Raw genomic sequence first — 18,800 nt, forward strand, 5'->3', positions numbered from 1 at the left:
GGTCCGTCCTCTCAGCGAGCTCCGCGGCTGCCCAGCACCACCCCGCGGAGCAGCCCTCCATCCCGAAACACCCTCGCTCCGGCACGGGTCACGGGCCGGAGGCGGGGGCAGCGGGGAAAGGGGCGCAGGCTGCAGGGTCACCGAGACGGTTCCGCCCTCCCCCTCGGTGCTCACAATCCCCTTTTCTTCCCGTCCCCACAAATCTCCCTATACAGAAAGGTCTCAGCAGCCCCGGGTGCGCCGCCACGCCGGGTACTGTGCCATGCACACCCCACCGCCGGCAAACGTACAAGTCGCCATCACTTCCACAGACCGTGAGCCAAAGGCGCGGTGATTCTGAAGAGAACAACAGCGTGTCGACCTGTTTCTCAAACTGGTCATAGTTAATTAACGACATCCTCCGACCAACTGTAACCTTTTCTTGCTCATTTAAGAGCACCTCTGGCTTTGAAAAGCGAGCGTGTCAGTAAACTCGATGGAACACTCTCTGTCCCAAGCTGGAATCTTCCAAGAAAAGCCTGAATGAAAGTCCCGAATCCCAGACTCACAGAATTAACACAGTATCAACCCCCCAGTGCGGTTAGTAGGACACAGGCATCTGGAATACTTGCACTGACCTCTCTCCTAGATCTTTTGAGCCCTTTTGGTTATTTACAGCATATCAACTAAATTCCCTTTTCTCCTTGCCTCACACAGAGCTGTGTAACAGTGTAACTTTGCTGAAGTGTGGTACCAAAGCACCATAACATTTTTAGAGCAGAAAAGAATAAAATAACGGATGCTGCAAAGCCAGGACAGAGAACACATTACCCAGAAGCACTAGTACATGTTCAGTGAAATAATACCACTGCCAGCATTTGCAGTACCTTGATTTTTTGTTTTCTCCTTCTCAGACATATATATTTCAGAGCATTAGCTCATCTTCTGTCCCTATTCCACTGAAAAAGCTAGCAAACACAACATACTTTGCACTTTTTTAAATCGCAAGAGACCTCTGAAAAGAAAGGGGAAGCACAGTTAATGCTTTCAAAACTTGTGTATTTTTTGTACTGGGATACTTCAGAGGACCCCATAAAAATAACTAATCTGTGAAAAAGAGAGGGCCGCTATCACACTGTTTTAAGCAGGCTTTTAATTCAGCGGTTGGATGCTCGGTTTTGTGAAGGATCTGAGTGCTCTAAACTGCTGAACCTAGTACAAGTTTAGGATTCATGATAGATTGAACCAAAGTTAACTGTGCTCAGCAACAGAGACTGCTGAGGATTTTAGAGATTTCTAAGCCATTGAAGTTAAAGAGATTCTTGTCCCCCTCTTCCCTTCGTATTCCCACGTTAAAATATAGTGGCCTGTATCCTGCAACATTGCTGCTATGACCACTCCCTACTGGCAGTTCCAAGAACAAAAATTGTTTTAAAATAGTTGAATAATTTAGAAGAGCAACCCTAGATACCAAATGAAATCACCTCTTCAGTATTTCTAGCCCTAAAATGGACACCACTTTCAGACAGATGGTTTGTGTCTGTACTGATTCTTTCCCTGCTCCTACCAGAGATCTAATCCCTTTTTCCCTTCCACACAAAAATAATTACCAGATCAGAAGTCTCTATTTTGATCCTTTTGTTAATGCTGAGCACTGCACTGTCTATCTTTTGGCACCAACTTTCTAGGGACACCAACTGCTACTTCCCCCTCCCCAAGCCAATAAAAGCAAGTTTCCCAGGGCACACTAGCGCCATCCCAGCAGGGAGAAGTGTGCAGCCATATTGCATACATTAATTCATTTTTATTCTTTCATCAGCTGTGGGAACCAAACCAATCTCCTAAATGAATGATACTATTTCAAAGGTAACGTCCTACATAATAAAAACTTTCCCCTGAGCTTTTCCCATGGAATATAAATAGAAAGTAGAAGAGAATTATTTTATAAGCCATAATTCCTGTCCTTTTTCCAGCAAGACCTGTAGACATGAGAGAAGCAGTGCTCACCTTAGAGACACATCTCCAGGTAGTTTCATCATTTTAAGAAGCTTCTTGTTCTCTTGTACCTTTTAAAGCAATCCCAGGAATATGCCTGTACGTTTTAAGTAGAAACAAAGCGCTCATCACCTCCACATCCTTCCCACTCGACCCTGGAGACAATTGCCACCACCAGCCTGTGCACCAGGTCACAGCACCAGGAGTCCACTGTGGCTCCTCCTGCACCATGCCGCCTTCTCCCAGGCCGTGGCCACTGCCTGGCTGCAGAGAGAACAAGCTTCTGTGGCCACCAGTGCAGCACAAGACCAACGCCTTTGTTCCTCAGGCATAGGTACCGACAGACCTGAATGACTGTTCGCAGTCACTAGTACATCTATATCAGACAGAACTTTACCATTTGCGGCAGTTACAAGGGAGCCACTGAGATCCGCCAGAACACGTAAACGGCTCATTCTAAGCACGAGAGAATGTCCCCAGAACTTTTATTTCCACTGGGGCTAATACAGCAAAGAGATATTACAAACAAAAGTTTGTCTCCAAACGGCAAAAATAAAAGCCGTGCTTGGAGAAAGAGGAACATGTTCTCACACAGCTCAAAAGCCACGGAGAGTGACTAGTGACAGGTTTCCCACGCCTCTAGGCCCACCATCTCCCAGTGTCACAGAAATCCCAGCCAACAGCCAGTGTCATACACAGCAGCAGAAGCTAGCTGAGCACACAGGTATTTTCAGAGCAGCGTCCTAATGTACCAAAGCAGGCTACAGAGGTAAGAGAGGACCTGAACAACTCAATCAATACAAGCACCCTGAAAGCTATTACAGTTTAAGCTAAGATCTATGGCTCTGAGACATTGCAGCAAGATGATCTTTAAAACATGAAAAAAAGCTATTCACTCCAGGCTAAGGGAGATGCAAAGACAGATTGTTTTTGCCAGAAAGAACATTTAATATTTAGGAAAAAAACAAACAAGAACTAAAAAAAAAAATTTCTACCTATGGCTGGGTCTTTTAAGCAATACTATTAAAACATAGTTCATGTTTGAGCTGTAACTGTGTAAACATTTCATCAGAGGAACAGGCTTGGGGCTTTGGTGTTTTGTCTGTGTTCTCTTGTTCAGTAAACACACACACTGTGCCAATTAAAACAGCAGAGTTGTACGTTACCTTTTGTAGGCACTTGTCTTTGCTTTCTGTTGCCAGTGAATGATGTGTCAAGTTGTGCTCTGCTTATTCTGTGTTCAAATGCTGTAGCCTTTGCACCATGTAAAACTGTGATGGCATCCTCCCATTGAACCACAACTACTGCTGAAACTGCTTTGGGGGTATAGATGATACAAACTGTACTTGACCAGGTGACCAGACATGATCAGCTATGCGCATATGGAAGGAAAAGGAGAGAGTATTATATATTTGTACAATTAGATTTTGTCATGTGGCACCCAGCAGTTAGACACAGCTCCATACAAAAACATCAGGACACCTTCCTTTTGACAACAAAACTAACCAATACCGAAATGACAATCTGGGGTACAGACGTTACAAACTGTATTTGATCAGGTATGATCAGCTATGCATAAACACAGAGTAAAAGAAGAGCATGGGCACTCTATCTGTCCTCCAGCAGCAGCAGGAGGTCTTATTTAACTGGGGACAAAGATATCAACCAAAAGATACTAACTTGGCTGCACAGACCATAATTTGGAAATCACTGCTCAAGGCAGATAGTCCCCTTCACATTTATAATTTCCATTTTGTATGTCTCTTGGCATTATTCTCTTATGCAGCAGAGTGACAGATTTGAAGTAGTGCTCTTGCTACTGCAGATGTAATTTAAAAATCTGACAGCTACTAATCATTTATTATTTTTGAAGATTCAAAGCCAAATGAAACAAGTCTTACTCCACGCTTAAAAACTACAGCAGTGTGACACTGATCTTAATTAGCTCTCATATCCCTGGCACTTGTATTGCTAACAGAGGCCCCAGAAACAGCAGAAGAGGCAAATTTCATTTCCTTTCTGTCAGCCACAGGTAACAGTCTAGGCAGACTTCCTGAGTCTCCCTGCTGTTTGAGAGCTCTACCTGGATCAAGGAATTCCAACTAAAAGCTTAACGGCTTACTCAGTTACTGACTGATCATCCAGAAGAATTTGTTTTCTGATTAAATCAAGGCATACAACAACCTAATGTCTTTAACTTTTCTAACAACAGGAAAGCAAAGATGACCAAAAATACTTAAAAAAGAACTCATAGGGAAGCAAATTTTTATAAGAAGTTTATTTTTTTGTTGTGTGGCCATTATACAAAGTAAGCAGCCAGAGCTGCCATTTTGTCCTTGGGTTTCTTTGGATTGAGTCTTCCTCCAGGCCTCCGGCCTTTACCTCTTCCTCGACCTTGCCTTTTTCCTTGTCCCCCACGGTGCATGGGGTGCCTCATGGCTGCATGCTTCAGCTCCACCAGATCTTGAAACACAGGATCACAGAATATGCAGCCTGAATGCTGGGTCTCATCACCAGGTAGAGGAGATTTGGCTTTGTTAAAATCTACGTCCACAAGGGCTGCATCACACAAGTCGCAGGTCTCCGGTGACACTCGGACTTTGTGGGCGTTCTCAAAGAAGTGCACAATCACATTGCATTTGTTGCATGCCATCTTCCACTTGGGACCTGACGTCGAGTCTAGCACCAGAACCCCATTCTCACATTCAACGCACTGCCCAATTCCAAGCATGCTAAGAGAATGCTGGCACGTGGGGTGGGTGCATTCATTACAGCCCATTCCTGGTGGAAGAAGAGTAAAACCATGCCACAAGGAACCCTTTATGTCACTACCCGCATGACCCAGTTTGGAGGAAGTGAGACACATCATTCACAGAGAGCTTAGTATATTATAGGTTTTCTAAATCACTAAAGAATGGAACCACTCCCCAAATGGCAACTTGCCTTTTCACAGAGTCAGAATAATCCCTTGCTCAAAAATTTTTCTATAATGGCTTTCAGAATTGCCAGATACTGCCACTGTACAGTACAGGCAGTTTGGACACAGTGATGAAACCAAATTATGTTTTCAATTAAATGTATGGCTCCAAACTTACTGCTATTTTATACTTGCACTATACACTGTTAGTACAAGACATTTTTAATTAAAAGATGTTAATAAAAAGATGCCAAAAAAGCTCCTGATACTCAGAGCTTTGAAGCACTACTTGAAGTAAGTTTCGGTCTCACAGTTACCAAACTAAATGCAACTTTTACCCCTTCTTATATCCTTCAACAGCTTTTGACGCACCATCTATCTCAGCATCAAAAAACTCTCAAGACCTGGTCTTAATCTATAGTCCTACCCATACCAAGCATCCTCCAATTTGCAACGTGTCAGAATCTCAGGGTCTTTCACTGCATACTGAGTGTTAGGAAGGTCACCTTACTGTGCATGCACGTAAATTAAATTCTTCTTTTATAAACTAAAAAAAGTATTCAGAAATGAGTTAACTAATGAATTTTGGTCAGCGAGTTTGACCCGGATTTGAGGTATTTGTAATCTAATTTGAACAGCACCTTATACTATGCGACACTGACTAAAAACTACTAAAGAGCACACTGTATAGGCTGCACCTAATTTATTTCACGTGAGGTTGATCCCTGCATATTTACAGAATTCCTACCTTTTTTCATGTCCCTGAAGGGAGGATGGTTGTAACAGTATGGACAGAGTGGGTAGCTCTTTCCTCTGGATCCAGATGACCACAGCACCAACTCAAAGTCATCTAGGGGGCAACGCAACTCTTTGTAGAGTTTAATGGTACCATTCTGTGGGAGACTGTAGGTGTCATCACAGTGAGAGCAGTGAAGACGACTTGGTTTGGCCTGGAAATAGAACACAAACCTCCAGAGCAACTGCAGCATAAATAGGGTTTCAAAGCTTGCAAGAAATCCAACTGTGACTGCTCTCTGGTTTGTTCCCATGGAAAAACTCCATCAGGCTTTTCGTTTTAGAAATGCACTCTTGACAACCACATTTGAATCCAAATTCAGTAATGGAAAAAGGGTATCTATTCAACGGTCCCCCATAAAGTGAAATTTAAATTCCAAGTATAAGGCAAACTTACCTGAATATACTTCATGAAACGATGGCATTTGCCACAGCGGGAAAGAGGTTTACCCGTGGCGGCTAAGGGTGAAAAAGACACTTCCATCAGCTCATCCATACCTATGAAAGAGATAATCACATTTATGTTAGAATTCTACTTCTTAACAGGAAATCTTGCACAAAATCATCTACAAGACCTGTGAAGAAATGGGAATGAAAATATTTTGTTCACAATGCTCCTCCTTGTTTAGGAAGACTTTTTAAATACACAGCGTTTCGCAGTAAGCATGCACAAACACACAAGGGTAAGTACTTCAGCTAGTCCAAAGTTTTTGAAAACTTACCACTACACAGTCACAAAATAAATTTGAGGTAGAGTTTTGGAGCCATGATTCAGTCCATTTCCTTTTGGAGAACAACTTAATTTGACCAGAAACTTCCAGTCCTGGAACACAACTTTTCAGTAAGACTAAACCTCTGAAAGTAACCTAATATATAAGTATTTTCTACTAGTATCTTACAAACAATTAAGTAATTTTAGGGAACTCAACACGTCAAAAGTTTTACCTGCAATAGAATCCACAAAATAGTGAAATTTCCTTTTGAAAATGTCAAGAGTGTGCTCCAGGACCTGATGATAATTTGCTTTACCCAGAGCTATTAAGTTGAGTTGCTTCTCTACAGCACTGCGTATCGTAGGAAGAACCAATTCTGCATCTAAGAGAACACCAGAGACAACAGTAACAGAGAGGCAGCAACAAAAGATCAAAAAATGGGGGTGGGAAACTGTCCATTCATAAAGTGATATCAAAATAAGCAAACGTGTTTTTATCACTATAGTTTTTGGAATTAGTAATGCTTTCCTAGATGTGTTATTTCAGACAGAAACGCTACTTAAACAGTGACAACAGCCCTAGACATACTGAAGGCAAAAGAAGGTAAGAGTATGGAAAGGGAAGAGCATTTAACTAACCTATTTTGTAATAACCATGAACCAGAACAATGCCAAGGTTTGTGGGCTTTAGTCTCCGACCACTCTCCACTGTGACATAGTTTCGCTGGCAAATGTTGTTAATGTGGACTGGAATACTTGCATCAGTTCCTGCCACACAAAGGGAAACAATAAATCCATCCTGAACAAAATAAAGTTTCCATCAAATTACTCATTTCTGACTTCTCTGGTTCTATGCCAAATTATAGTGCTCCTGAGACTGCTTAGAATTCAGATAACTTTTTACTGTTACCCAACTTCCAGTGGATAACCTGTCTCTAGTAACTCTCATGTCCTTTGCAGTTCTGAGAAGACTGAAACGTGTTTTAACCGTAATTCTTTCATCTTTTCCAAGAAATTACTATCAGGAATACACTTATTCTCACAATAATTTATTCTGGAAAAACACATCAGGCTAAGAGACTCTGTTTGTTTTGACTGGACAAATTTATGAAAATGCATTGAAGGAAACAAGTCAGATTAAAAAAAAAAAAGTAGCATTGTGATAAATTGTATAATAAGATATATAAGGACTATCTGGGCCAGCAAAGCTGAAGCAAGCTGTAAATACAGGAAACCATTCCTAAGAATAGGGAGGTGCATTCTTCCACACAACATTACCTCTTTCTGGCAGAGAGGTGACAAGGATGTGTTACAAAAGGATACTGCTTTGGCCAGAAACCAGGCATAAGGATAAGAAAGGGAAAGGCATGTCAGAGAAGAGACAATCTACCATCTGCTAAGAGGTGCTACAGGCATTGTGGTTTGAAGGGGAAAAAAAAGAGATCGTTACTGTACCTATTCAAATGAATACTGAAAGGTCAGTACTGACAAGTAGAGTTCAGAGGAGCGATTCAGACTCTTTGCACTTTTGGTGGATGTATTACAGGTTAATGTAAATTAAGCAAGTTCCTACCAATGCCATGCTTTTCCATCAGAGTGATAAGTTCTGCTTCTGTCAGGTAATCAGGAGGACTGGTTTGTTTTTCCAGCAATTTTATTTCACCAATTGGAAAAAGATCTCCTTTCTCACAGTGGGGAAGGCTCTCTTCTAATGGGATGCTGTGCCATGGCATAATTTCTGTGAACCCTGGAGGTAAAGAAACAAACAAAAATAATGAGAGCTTATCTTCACAGCTATCAAAAGGCCAAGGAATACGTTTCTAATTTTAACATGGGCCACATTATACAGACCAAATGCAGAAAATATCTGAGGCTAGGAATACTGAGGCAATACAGTATCACAAGACGGTATCTCCCACTACACTACATATCAGATGTATTTTGTGCATGACTTGAGTCAGGTTGATACATGAAAAAAATTAAAATGCTTTCCTTGAATGAAAGCATAGTGCCAGAATGGATGGGAAAAGTTTCTTAAAAAGAAATACAAATAGTAAGTCATGTTAATGTAATAAGGACTATTGGGACAGCTTATCATAAAAATCTCAGCGGCGGTGCCACATTCTTTATACAGAAGCCCAAGAAAAAAATCTGCCTTTGTGTAATTTAACCCTCAAAATGCATTTGCTGTCTATAGAGACTGGTCTTCACACTAGCAAATGTGACATTAAATCTTTGAGAGTACTACATGAAAAATAAGACTTTTTCTACTGTAACTGAAGTACAGAAATGAAGACAAAGATTTGCTCATTGGTCTTGGTAGCTCAAAAAAGTCTTCAAAATTGTACTTGTCCCCAACACCACTTTTATATCTATTCAATGTATTAAGGGTGGGTGGGTGTGTGTGGGGGGTGGGTGTATGACACCACCTGTAGCTAACTAGTTAGTCCTTGGTTAGTCTTACCTGGTGAAGTTACCACTTTTCCAATACAGGTAAAACGTTCCGGGCCAATACTGAAAGAAATGGTGGTTTGCAGGTACTTGCAATCAGCGCTGACAGTGGCAATGAAATGTCTAGTTATATACTCATACAGTCGCCATCCATCTCCACCTGAGGATAAACAACATCTTACCCACAAAACTCAAGTCCTGCAGTTCTACATTAAATCTGCACTAAAAGGTGCCAGATTTGCACAGATATCACAGGAAAAACTGGTATGTAAAAGAAAACAACATTCAAAAGTCCATCCGGTTTTCTCTTTAAAATTTCCTGCCTATAGAATCACTGTATCACACAGACGTGAGCTGTGTGCAGATGCTCTTGGAGAAGGACTGCCAATTTAGCCAGCCCGTTCCCCAATTTTGCAATGAGTTTGAATGAGAGGATAAAGTAGGAAAAAATTTCTTAAAAAATAAAAAGACACATGAATAAAAAGCTCTACTGCTTAGTGCCACTGAAAACCACACCCTAATCTAAATCCTAAAGTGGGATTCTAGTAGCAACTGCCACACTGGGCAGCTTGAAGTCCTGCAAGAGATCACCCTAAAATACTATTTATTCATGCCAATATAAGTTAAATTTCCAAGCAAAGTTTCCTTATTCACCATCTACATGTAGGAAAACGAACAGCCAAAAGGTTACACTGCCATAACCAAGTTCTAAGTCTTAGTCCTGTGCTTTGTGTATTTCATCTTACTATGTACATAAAGAAAAAAAAAAATCTTACATGGCCATTCAGTATCCTATACAATTACTCAAAATTTTAAAGCTTTTTTTTTTTTTCTATCAGAGATTATTTCACTGATTCACAAAAATCAAGTTATCGCTTTTCTACAACAATCTTAGCTATTCTTAATAAAAAATACAACACATTCACTACACTTTCTTACAACCTTAAAATCCCTTTCTGAGGGATAACAGCATACAGAAAGTTAACATTACATTTTAATACTAAAAAAAACCCCAAACCATAGAGATTAAATTAAGATGCAGTTGAAGCTTGACTTTCAAGCACAAAAATACAGTAAAATTTCAATACTTGGAAGCTCCTATTGTGGGGCAAATTTCTCCTAGGGAAAGTAGGCATTAACTTGTGAAGTTTGGCTACTCCTTTTTCTTAGCAGTGCTCTGGTCCCTAGGACCAATTACTGAATAGCAGACCAGCTCTGAACTTCACTGTCACCAGAAGTTTAAATTAGGATAAAGTCTGTCCTCTCTTCACTTTCTGCCATTCAAATAATTGTATTTTCTGTTGAAACTCAGGGATCTTCAGGCTGGCTCCTATACCTCAAGGAACTAATTTCCTCACACAGTGTTCCAACACTACCGAATTTGCCAATACCTAGTTCTGCTTCAGTTGCAGCTCTCATTGGTGTGATGGGAGGATGGTCTCCTGCATCATGGCCTTTCCTTGGACGATTAATGCCTTCTGACAGTAATGCTTTTACCTGGGTGAAGGAAGCGAGAAAACGGGCTGGCTGAAGCGGATAACGGGTTTCCCTTAGCAAGTTAAGAAACTTTTCAGATCAAATTCATAACAATACAACATCCATAAATAAAAGCAATTACAGATATTTTTTGTTTCTAAAGACCTGTAGGCCGTAATAAGTAAGATATGTTCTAAAACACAGGCTAGACAATGACCTGTTAAACAGTACACGTATTGCTTCATGTACTCACAGTTTCTGCCCAATAAGGATTATTGGCTTGTTGTCTCAAACATCCTTTCAAGTCAAAATTTTCTGGATAATGAGTAGTTTCTGTTCGAGGGTAGCTAATATAACCCTGAGTATAAAGACGCTCTGCTATTTGCATGGCATGTTGTGGACCCATTCCTAACATGGGATAAGAGAAAACAGAAATCATCTACACATCACTGCGATTATGATTTGTTTGGTACATCTGAAAGTATACCTTATCAAAGCATTCATATAAATCATGGTTTGTCCTTTCCACAAGACTTTTGTCATCTTGATTTTACTCAATGTTTCACTCTTGACAAGCTTCCTGAACTTGATCCTTCCCCCAAAATGATGTATTATATGGAGAGGAGGGTATCAAACTATATTTGATATGTCCTTGATTACTTCATTGGAGAAGCCAAAATATTTTGCTTTAAAACAGTGTGAAAATCTGAACTTTTACACATACCTAAAGCAGCACTGGCCACTCGTAGCATTTCTACCGTGTTCAGAGCCAGTGGTCTCTGCTTCACCTTCTCTTTTTTACTCACAGATTCTACCTAGAAAATAGCATTTTCCCAGTAAAAGTTTTGAAGTTTGGTAACTAGTAAATGTATAATTTCCAACATGCCTATAAACATGTGGCACACCTAACATTATGTATTCTTGTCATACCTGTTTTATTTTCTTAAAACAGTAACCACCAATATATTTGTACTTCAGGAAATATGACTGGAGATAATTTTACCAAATTCTAAAGTTATAGTCCTAAGGTCTCTTTGTGCTATAAGACTAGATCAGGCCTGTAACTGGGAATGCAGCAAGGTAGCTTATTGCTCTCTCTACTTCCCATTTTCCTCAGCAGCACGTAGTTTCGGTGCTACACGGATTTAGTGCTTATTCCAACCAATGGTCCTAACTGTAAGGATCCAGATTTTTAAAAGCTTCATGCAGTCTTTGAGCACTGATGGCTGTAAGCACTTAAATCCAAACATACTGTCAAACAAGTATTGAACAGAGCAGAATTAGAAGTTAATTGGCTATAAAGACTGTACCATATACATGATTAAAAATTTAACTGCAGGAATATTGCCATATAAGTAATTAAATTCTGATTTATACAATGTCTCATGGGAAATAAGAGGTCTGATTGGAGAGATATGAACAGTATTTCTTAGAGGGTTTAATAATGAAGACTTCCTATCATGAGTGATGATCATTTCCAAAGTCAATATTAATAAGGCGCTTCTGCTGAGATGACCACACTAGCATAATACGAACTACAATGAATAAAATCTCTTGCCTTTTATTCTCATTTTCATAAAGTTAAATGGAGTAAAAAAGATACAGATATTCTACATCCTTCTTTAATAAAAAAAAATACAGCAAATGAAATATAAAGTGGTATTTCCTTTATATGAAATATGGTTCTACTGACATTTAGTAAATATTCCTACCTTTGCTTCTTTTGCCATTTTTGTTATATTCAGGAACATTTGAGCAATCTCACGATCAAACACCCTCACTCTATCCCAGTCCAAAGTGAGAGAACTTTCTTTTTCAGGATTCACCTAATGGAAGGACACACACACAAAAAAGTTTCCACCAACTCCATCACTAGAAGTGTGAGAATGCACATCTTCAACAATAATCTAGCAAGCAAATCCTAATAATACCTGTACTAGGACACAAGCGCTTCAAACATGCAGCTGTACTCTTTTTCACAGGGACTTTTGAGAAAGATGGAGTACTTTTGAGTTCTGGGGTCAGGGGAATGACTGGAATTATTCCTGCAGTTAACTGAAATACTATTCTCATTTTCAGTGCTGGAACAGTAAAGGCTGAAATGCGCAGAAATTCAAGGTTTACCATTTTGATTTAGCAAAATCCATCATTTGTATTAAACTGTAACTAGGTCATGATTTAAGTCCCATGTACAAAAATAAATATGAAGCAACCAATATGAGATCACAAAACTCTCTGAAAACAGGCACCAAATATTTCTAGCACGACACACGCAACAAATCAGAAAATAGATGACAATAGACACCAGATTTCCTTTTTTTTTAAAATCTAAAAATGGCAACTTTTTACTGTCTACCCCTTATTTGTTTAAAAAATCCTTGTGATCACAAGCAGTAAAACCATGTTGGTTTGCTCTCAGAGCTTGGACAGCAGCAAGGCTATAAAACTGCTATAAGCCGCCAAAGTATTCAGAGGAGTCAACTGCCAATTAACACAATGAGCATTTTATTTGCTTTAAAATTCCAATACTGAGCAATGCCAATGTTTGTTGGCAGCCTAATTAATTCCTGGATTCAAATTAACAACACAATAAGTCCAAGGACCCCAGGGAACAAAAGTAAACCATTTTAAGTAGTCTTTTTGGCTGAGTCTGAACCTAGATGGTTAGCATTGAAGAATTCTTATGAGCAGCAAACAATAACCACTTTAATACAAAACTGACATCCTGGAATCTGTTCTAGAGAGTGTGGTGACACACGTGAACTGAACGAGAACACATGAGTAAATTGTAGGCATTGTGAATTCTTGTCAACAGCTACAAATTTATGAATGAAAAAAATGAAAATATAAGTGCATGTATTTGGTTAAAATATATGTTCCTCATACACAAACAAGTATTGTAAAGCTTACTTTAGCTTGCAGCACCCAGTAAGTCTCAGGCTTAAATGACTGGATTTTGTCATGCCTTTCAACGCAGAATCCAAGTGTTGGTGTCTGACACGGCCCAAAGGAGATGAGGGAGCTGTCTAAATTCCCATATTTACCCTGAAAATATTTAGTCTGAAACCTAAAAAAGGGAAAAAAAAAGCAAGAAACAAGTACATTAATATCCTCATTCCCATGAAAAGCATAAGTTTTTTTTAACTTACACATGCAAATATGAGTAATCTATAAAATCATTCAGGTATTAGGAAAAAAGCATTCTGAGAAATATTGTCTCTTAAAGTGAATTAAGTCATAATTACTTTGCCTCACAGCATCCTGTTTATTGCCAAAGAAACATATGAGAGCATCACAGAATAAGAACATATTATAGCCGCTGATAGTACTTTATCTAGCTCAGTTACAGCCACAACACAATTTTTTATTTCTTTTTATTTGTCTGTGCATAAATTTGTTCAGTCTGGTGCCGAGCAGAATTAGCCACTAGAGTTCCGAGGCATAGTTTGTGGACAGAGCAGTATTCCTGAACCTTTCATAAAACTCTCTATGATCTATGCTGTCACCTTGTAAACGCACAGCCAATTCTAAGATCCAGCTCCTGGCGGGCATCCACTGAAAGAGCTTCATTGCGATTGGGTTCTCCCAAGTGATTCATGGCATTGCAGATGTCTGTGTCAGTAATAGAGCTGAATTTAGCTCTATAAATCGTCCTTTCGGTGCTACGAGGTTTGTTCATAACAGGAAGAACAGCATCAAGAACCTAACAAAGATCAGAAGCATATTTTAACAGTAATTGAAAAGTAAGGGCTTAAGTTAACGTTTCTAAAGAAAAAAAAAACACACCACTCCCCACAAAATATGTGCTGATATGTAACTACATTCTTAGTTCAGTAAGATGACATGCCAATACACTAGCTGATAAGCAAGAGCAGTATTTGTCTGTCCACTCAACAGTATACTAAGAATTAGCAAAACTGAAGTTTTATTAAACAGCAACTGCTGCAAGTAAAGCACTATTCTTAACTAAGTGCAAAGAAATTCACCAGTGCAGCTGCAGCACCTTTTGGTGAATATGTACCAGTTTCTACCCAGGTTTATTCTATGTATTGGCAGGGCTCAGTTATCATACAGTGGTATTTAAAGAACTTAAAACAATTACTTGATAAAAACGTGCTTCTTTAAACAAAACCCAAAAAATACTCTTTGTGTAGATTTCTGGGAATAAGATGTTAAAAAAAAATATCTTTGCACACCAAAGTTTTAGTTCTATACCTTTTCTGTGCAGAGTCCAGATTCCTGTGGCAAGCCTACACTTAAAAGGGGCCTCTATGCTCAAAAGAGTCTGACTGCTTAATGAACAAAAGATAATAGAGATGCTCAAGTTTTGTAAGGACAGCAAAATAACTACTCCAGCTGTGAAATACAGACCAATTCTCAAAGCACTGGAACATTCAAACATTTAAGAGACCTTATTGTTCATCTCAGATGAGCAACAGCTATGGAATTGATTTATACTCTTTAACTGATATGTTAAGAGTTCAAAAGCATGTGAGTTTTTCCACCAAGACCCTGCGTGCCTTTAAAACTTCATTCAACTTAATTTGAATTTTACTGTATATCCATAAACCAAGATACTGATAGTATTGTATGTCACTGACAAATAGTACTGTATTATAAGTCTTAAAAATTGAAATCTTACTTCAAAACAGATGTTTTCTCCTTCCTTATCACAATCCAACCACAAGACAATACAATCACAGCCTCTTCCCTCCACCTGTGAGAAAAATTAGCACAGTTCTTCAGCAAGTCAAAAGAAGACCTACCTCCTCACTAACTCTGTACTTACTGTTTCTATTTTAAAGTACTAGAGATAATTTATTTGGTGCAAAACCAGTTGGAAGACTATAGTAGAAGTGACAAGAAGTCTGCAATTACTTAAACAGTGGTTGAAGAGGGAAGCAAGCTGTGCTTCATGGGACCAGAAGTCTGCCTACAAGATACTTTTCTGTAGCACCTGAAAAAAAATCAGCATAGTTTCTAGCAGTGGAAGTCTCCTGAAACTGCCACAGGCTGTGTGTGCAGCCTTGGGCACAGTCCCTTCCCCTTCCTGTGCCTTAATTTCCACATAATTTAAACAAAAAAACAAACAAAAAAACAAACCACAAAAAAAACCCCAAAAAACCAACCAACCAAACGAAAAAACAAACAAACAAAAAAAAACCAACAAAAAAACCCCAAACAGAATAGGAAACACCCTCCTAGTCCATAAAGATACCACAAAGCCTAAATTTAACTGACAGAATCAGTTTTACACGACATGTACTTGCCTTTCAGAAAGTATTATTTTGTAAAAACAACCAAACTACTGTTTTCCTCTCAGAGGGGCACATGTAAAGAGTGAATAATAACCACCATAGACTTATTTTAAAGAAAGCACTTACAAGCTACGCCTTACACTTGCTGTTAGAAGCAAACAATTTTTAAAAGCATGACATCGACAGTCAAAAAACTCTATTTTGCAATGGCAAAAGCAAATTCAACAAGGCAAAGACAGTGTAAGAATCAGTACAATTAATAAAATAGATCTAACCTTGACAAAAAGCTGCTTCCTGCAGGAAAGAAAATCCTTATTTAGGAACATGCTCATTTCTCTTCGACCCTAGAAGAACTCTAGTATGGCATATTGCCAAATACTGCCCCTTTTGGGAAGCAGGTGAATAGACCTACTAAATCAAACATTCAACAACCTGCACCCTGAGAAACAGTGCATTCAGACAGCCTGTCTGCCTTAGTAGAGGGAAGATATGCAAGAAATGTTTTGAAGGACATTGAACACTCAGACATCACACTCCAACAAAAAACCAAAACAAAACTACCTGTGGTGAAGACAGACTCAATTTCTTATACTAGAGTGAAGATAACCGACCCACTCTAAGAGCTGGGAGAGAGTTATAGTTCTGGTTCTTAAATAAAGCTAGCTAAGCTGTAAGAATATATTATTCTTTTTAAAAGCAAGGCTAATTCATAGCAAAATGCTACACTGTTCTTTCAAATTTATTAATACTTTTTATTGCTTTCCAGAACCACAGAATAATTTCACTTAATTGTCTTGATGGGATAAGAAAGCATAGAAACAGAGGAAGCATAGAAACAATGAATCCTTGAAGATGGAATACGCTCCAGATGCAATAAAGAAAAAGAATGCCCGAAAAAAAAGGAATATCTCAAATACATCTCATAAGAAAGAATACCTGTAAAAACTTCACCATGGTCAGTTTGGGATTAGCTTCTTTCTTTTCTGTGGGAGCTTTGCTAAAAAGTTCTGCTGGATCCACTTTGTCCCAGCTGTTATATTTTCCTGAAAAGCAGAAGTGTATTAAGTAGAGCTCTAAACATACATAAAAAAACCAACAGCAAACAATATTACTTTGGAAAACACTTGGCTTTCAAGGTTTGTCTCGGAAACCTTTCTACTCTAACACATCTTGCTTTACTGTATATCAAGGGACACCTTAGCCTTATATAAATCGCAGCTATCATTTTGAAACTTACAAAGGAAAAAAAATACTATGCACCTTTCAGAAATTTTAACATGAGCTATTAAAACACATTCTGTTTATGCAATTAATTGATCAAGTGAAGGAGAGGGAGCTATTTTTCCTCGTTTTCACAGTGCACACACAACGTGCACATTGCACTCTGTTTTACTGTTCATTATTTATGGCCAGTTATGCCTCAGCTCTGTTATGCCATGGAGCATCCCGTGTCACCTTCTCATATCAACACATTTGTTCACTTCCATTTTTCTGAACTGCTAGTAATATTGCTTAGCAATTACATTAAACCGTACCTCTTCCAAGCGCTGTGTAAATAACTCAAAATTTAGCCCTCATAAAACTTGTGAGGTTGTTATCATCAGAGGAAATATAGTAGCGACATGACTAGTCCTGCACTTCAAAACAAGTTAGTGACAGGATTCCTTGCGCATGATCCTTACCATGTCTCCATTTTGCATTAATATGCTACAATGCTTTAGAGAATATCCCTTTGGATTCTACTTTCTTTAATCACCTTTCATCCAAAGTACCAAAACGCTTTTACAGGCTAGCAAATTGAGCCTCATCTCCCCTCATTTTCCAGGGACGAATTCAGGCACAGAAAACACAAGTGGCATATGGTCATGCAAGAAGTCAGCCAGAGAACCAGAAACAAAAATCAAGAGCTGCTGACCACAAGTCACGTTCTAATCCTCCTTTCCTCCCTAGTTCTAACATTCCTCCTGAATTATTTCCACAACGAATATTTTCCTGTTAGAAGTCCTTCACAGTTTTACATCCCATATCAGTTAAAATGTTTTATGAACAAATACCTATGAAATCCAAAGTCATGACGTGGCCACACACAGATGTCATCTTGAAATGGGCACTCTGTCCTATAAACGATCCAGTGTACTCATGCACAGAACATGCACCATTCAGCCCCTTGCGAGAGGACATGTTTCCTGTGAAAACAGGATCAGAAATATCAACAGGATAAAAGAAATTACTGAAAGAAGCTATTTTGTGTGAAATTACATTCCCCTTTTCTTAGATCTTACAGCTAGAGTCTTCCTGATCACGAAATTCTACTAATTGATCAACCTTTTATTTTGGTTAATTATGACTTTAGAACTTTTTTACAGCGTATTTCATTTTCAGTTGAGAATACCCCTTATCTCCTCCATCCTTTCCCTCTCAAGAAGAAATCCTTATGAAAATACAGCTAGTTTTCTGGACCAGTATGGTTATAATCAACTCATTCTGTTTTTCACGTGATTTATAAAATATTTACTATAGCTTCAAAAATCTCAGAACAGCAACTTACTATTTGATTGGCACTTTCTATAAACCATATGCACTAACACATATTCCAGCTACACAAAATATCCAAACCAGATTCCTTTATTCTTGAACAGAATAGACATCAGTGCACAAAAATAAACAGAATATGAAGGGCCACCCAGTTCTTTTATGAACTGCCGCCTGTCCTAAGCCACCAATTCCCAGGTGGCAGCTGCCCCAAAACAACCAAGTAACTGCCCACGGTGTTTCTCAGCCTCACTTCATCCGTAGCAAAATCTGGTAACCTTCGCATCACGCAGTTTGCCCCTACGCAACTAACATGTATCCACTCGGTTGGACTGTGCATTCCAGAGCACTCCCACTCTGCCACTGGCAGAACACCACACAGGACTGAACCAGCACACTTTCTTTCCTACCCCTTGAGAGGATCTTGGCGATGGACTGAGCCAGAGAAGGCTTCTCTGCGACCATTAAAACAGTCTTCATTTTCAGCTGATGAGACACAAGGTGCCACAGGGCTTAACAGTACGGTTTGGGTCCACTGGAGACGACGGCGGGCAGCTCAGTCCTCAGCCTGAGGAGAGGGAGCACAAAACAGGTTTACCGCAACAATCGTGAGGCCCGGAAAGGCGGTGACAGACCTCGCGGCCGGGCAGGAGCGCCCTCCCCTCGGGGCCTGGCAGCGCCCGCC

The 18,800-nt window shown here is 39.4% G+C and overlaps 1 protein-coding gene across 1 annotated transcript; it reads right to left on the minus strand.

Annotated features, from left to right (window-relative positions):
* Positions 1-4,250: 4,250 nt before the first annotated feature.
* TOP3B (topoisomerase (DNA) III beta) lies at positions 4,251-18,621 on the minus strand. The gene is made up of 17 exons (XM_009888129.1): positions 18,526-18,621; positions 17,638-17,769; positions 16,520-16,626; positions 14,968-15,042; positions 13,832-14,028; positions 13,236-13,392; positions 12,038-12,151; positions 11,050-11,140; positions 10,579-10,733; positions 10,241-10,346; positions 8,863-9,009; positions 7,972-8,145; positions 7,038-7,166; positions 6,632-6,781; positions 6,084-6,184; positions 5,640-5,841; positions 4,251-4,755 (listed from the first exon to the last, which is right to left on the minus strand). The coding sequence occupies exons 1-17, from the start codon at positions 18,593-18,595 to the stop codon at positions 4,274-4,276; spliced, it is 2,589 nt and encodes an 862-aa protein (XP_009886431.1). The 5' UTR covers positions 18,596-18,621; the 3' UTR covers positions 4,251-4,273.
* Between the last annotated feature and the right edge of the window lie 179 nt (positions 18,622-18,800).

Source organism: Charadrius vociferus, unplaced genomic scaffold, assembly GCF_000708025.1.
Source record: "Charadrius vociferus isolate BGI_N301 unplaced genomic scaffold, ASM70802v2 scaffold326, whole genome shotgun sequence".
Lineage (NCBI taxonomy): Eukaryota > Metazoa > Chordata > Aves > Charadriiformes > Charadriidae > Charadrius > Charadrius vociferus.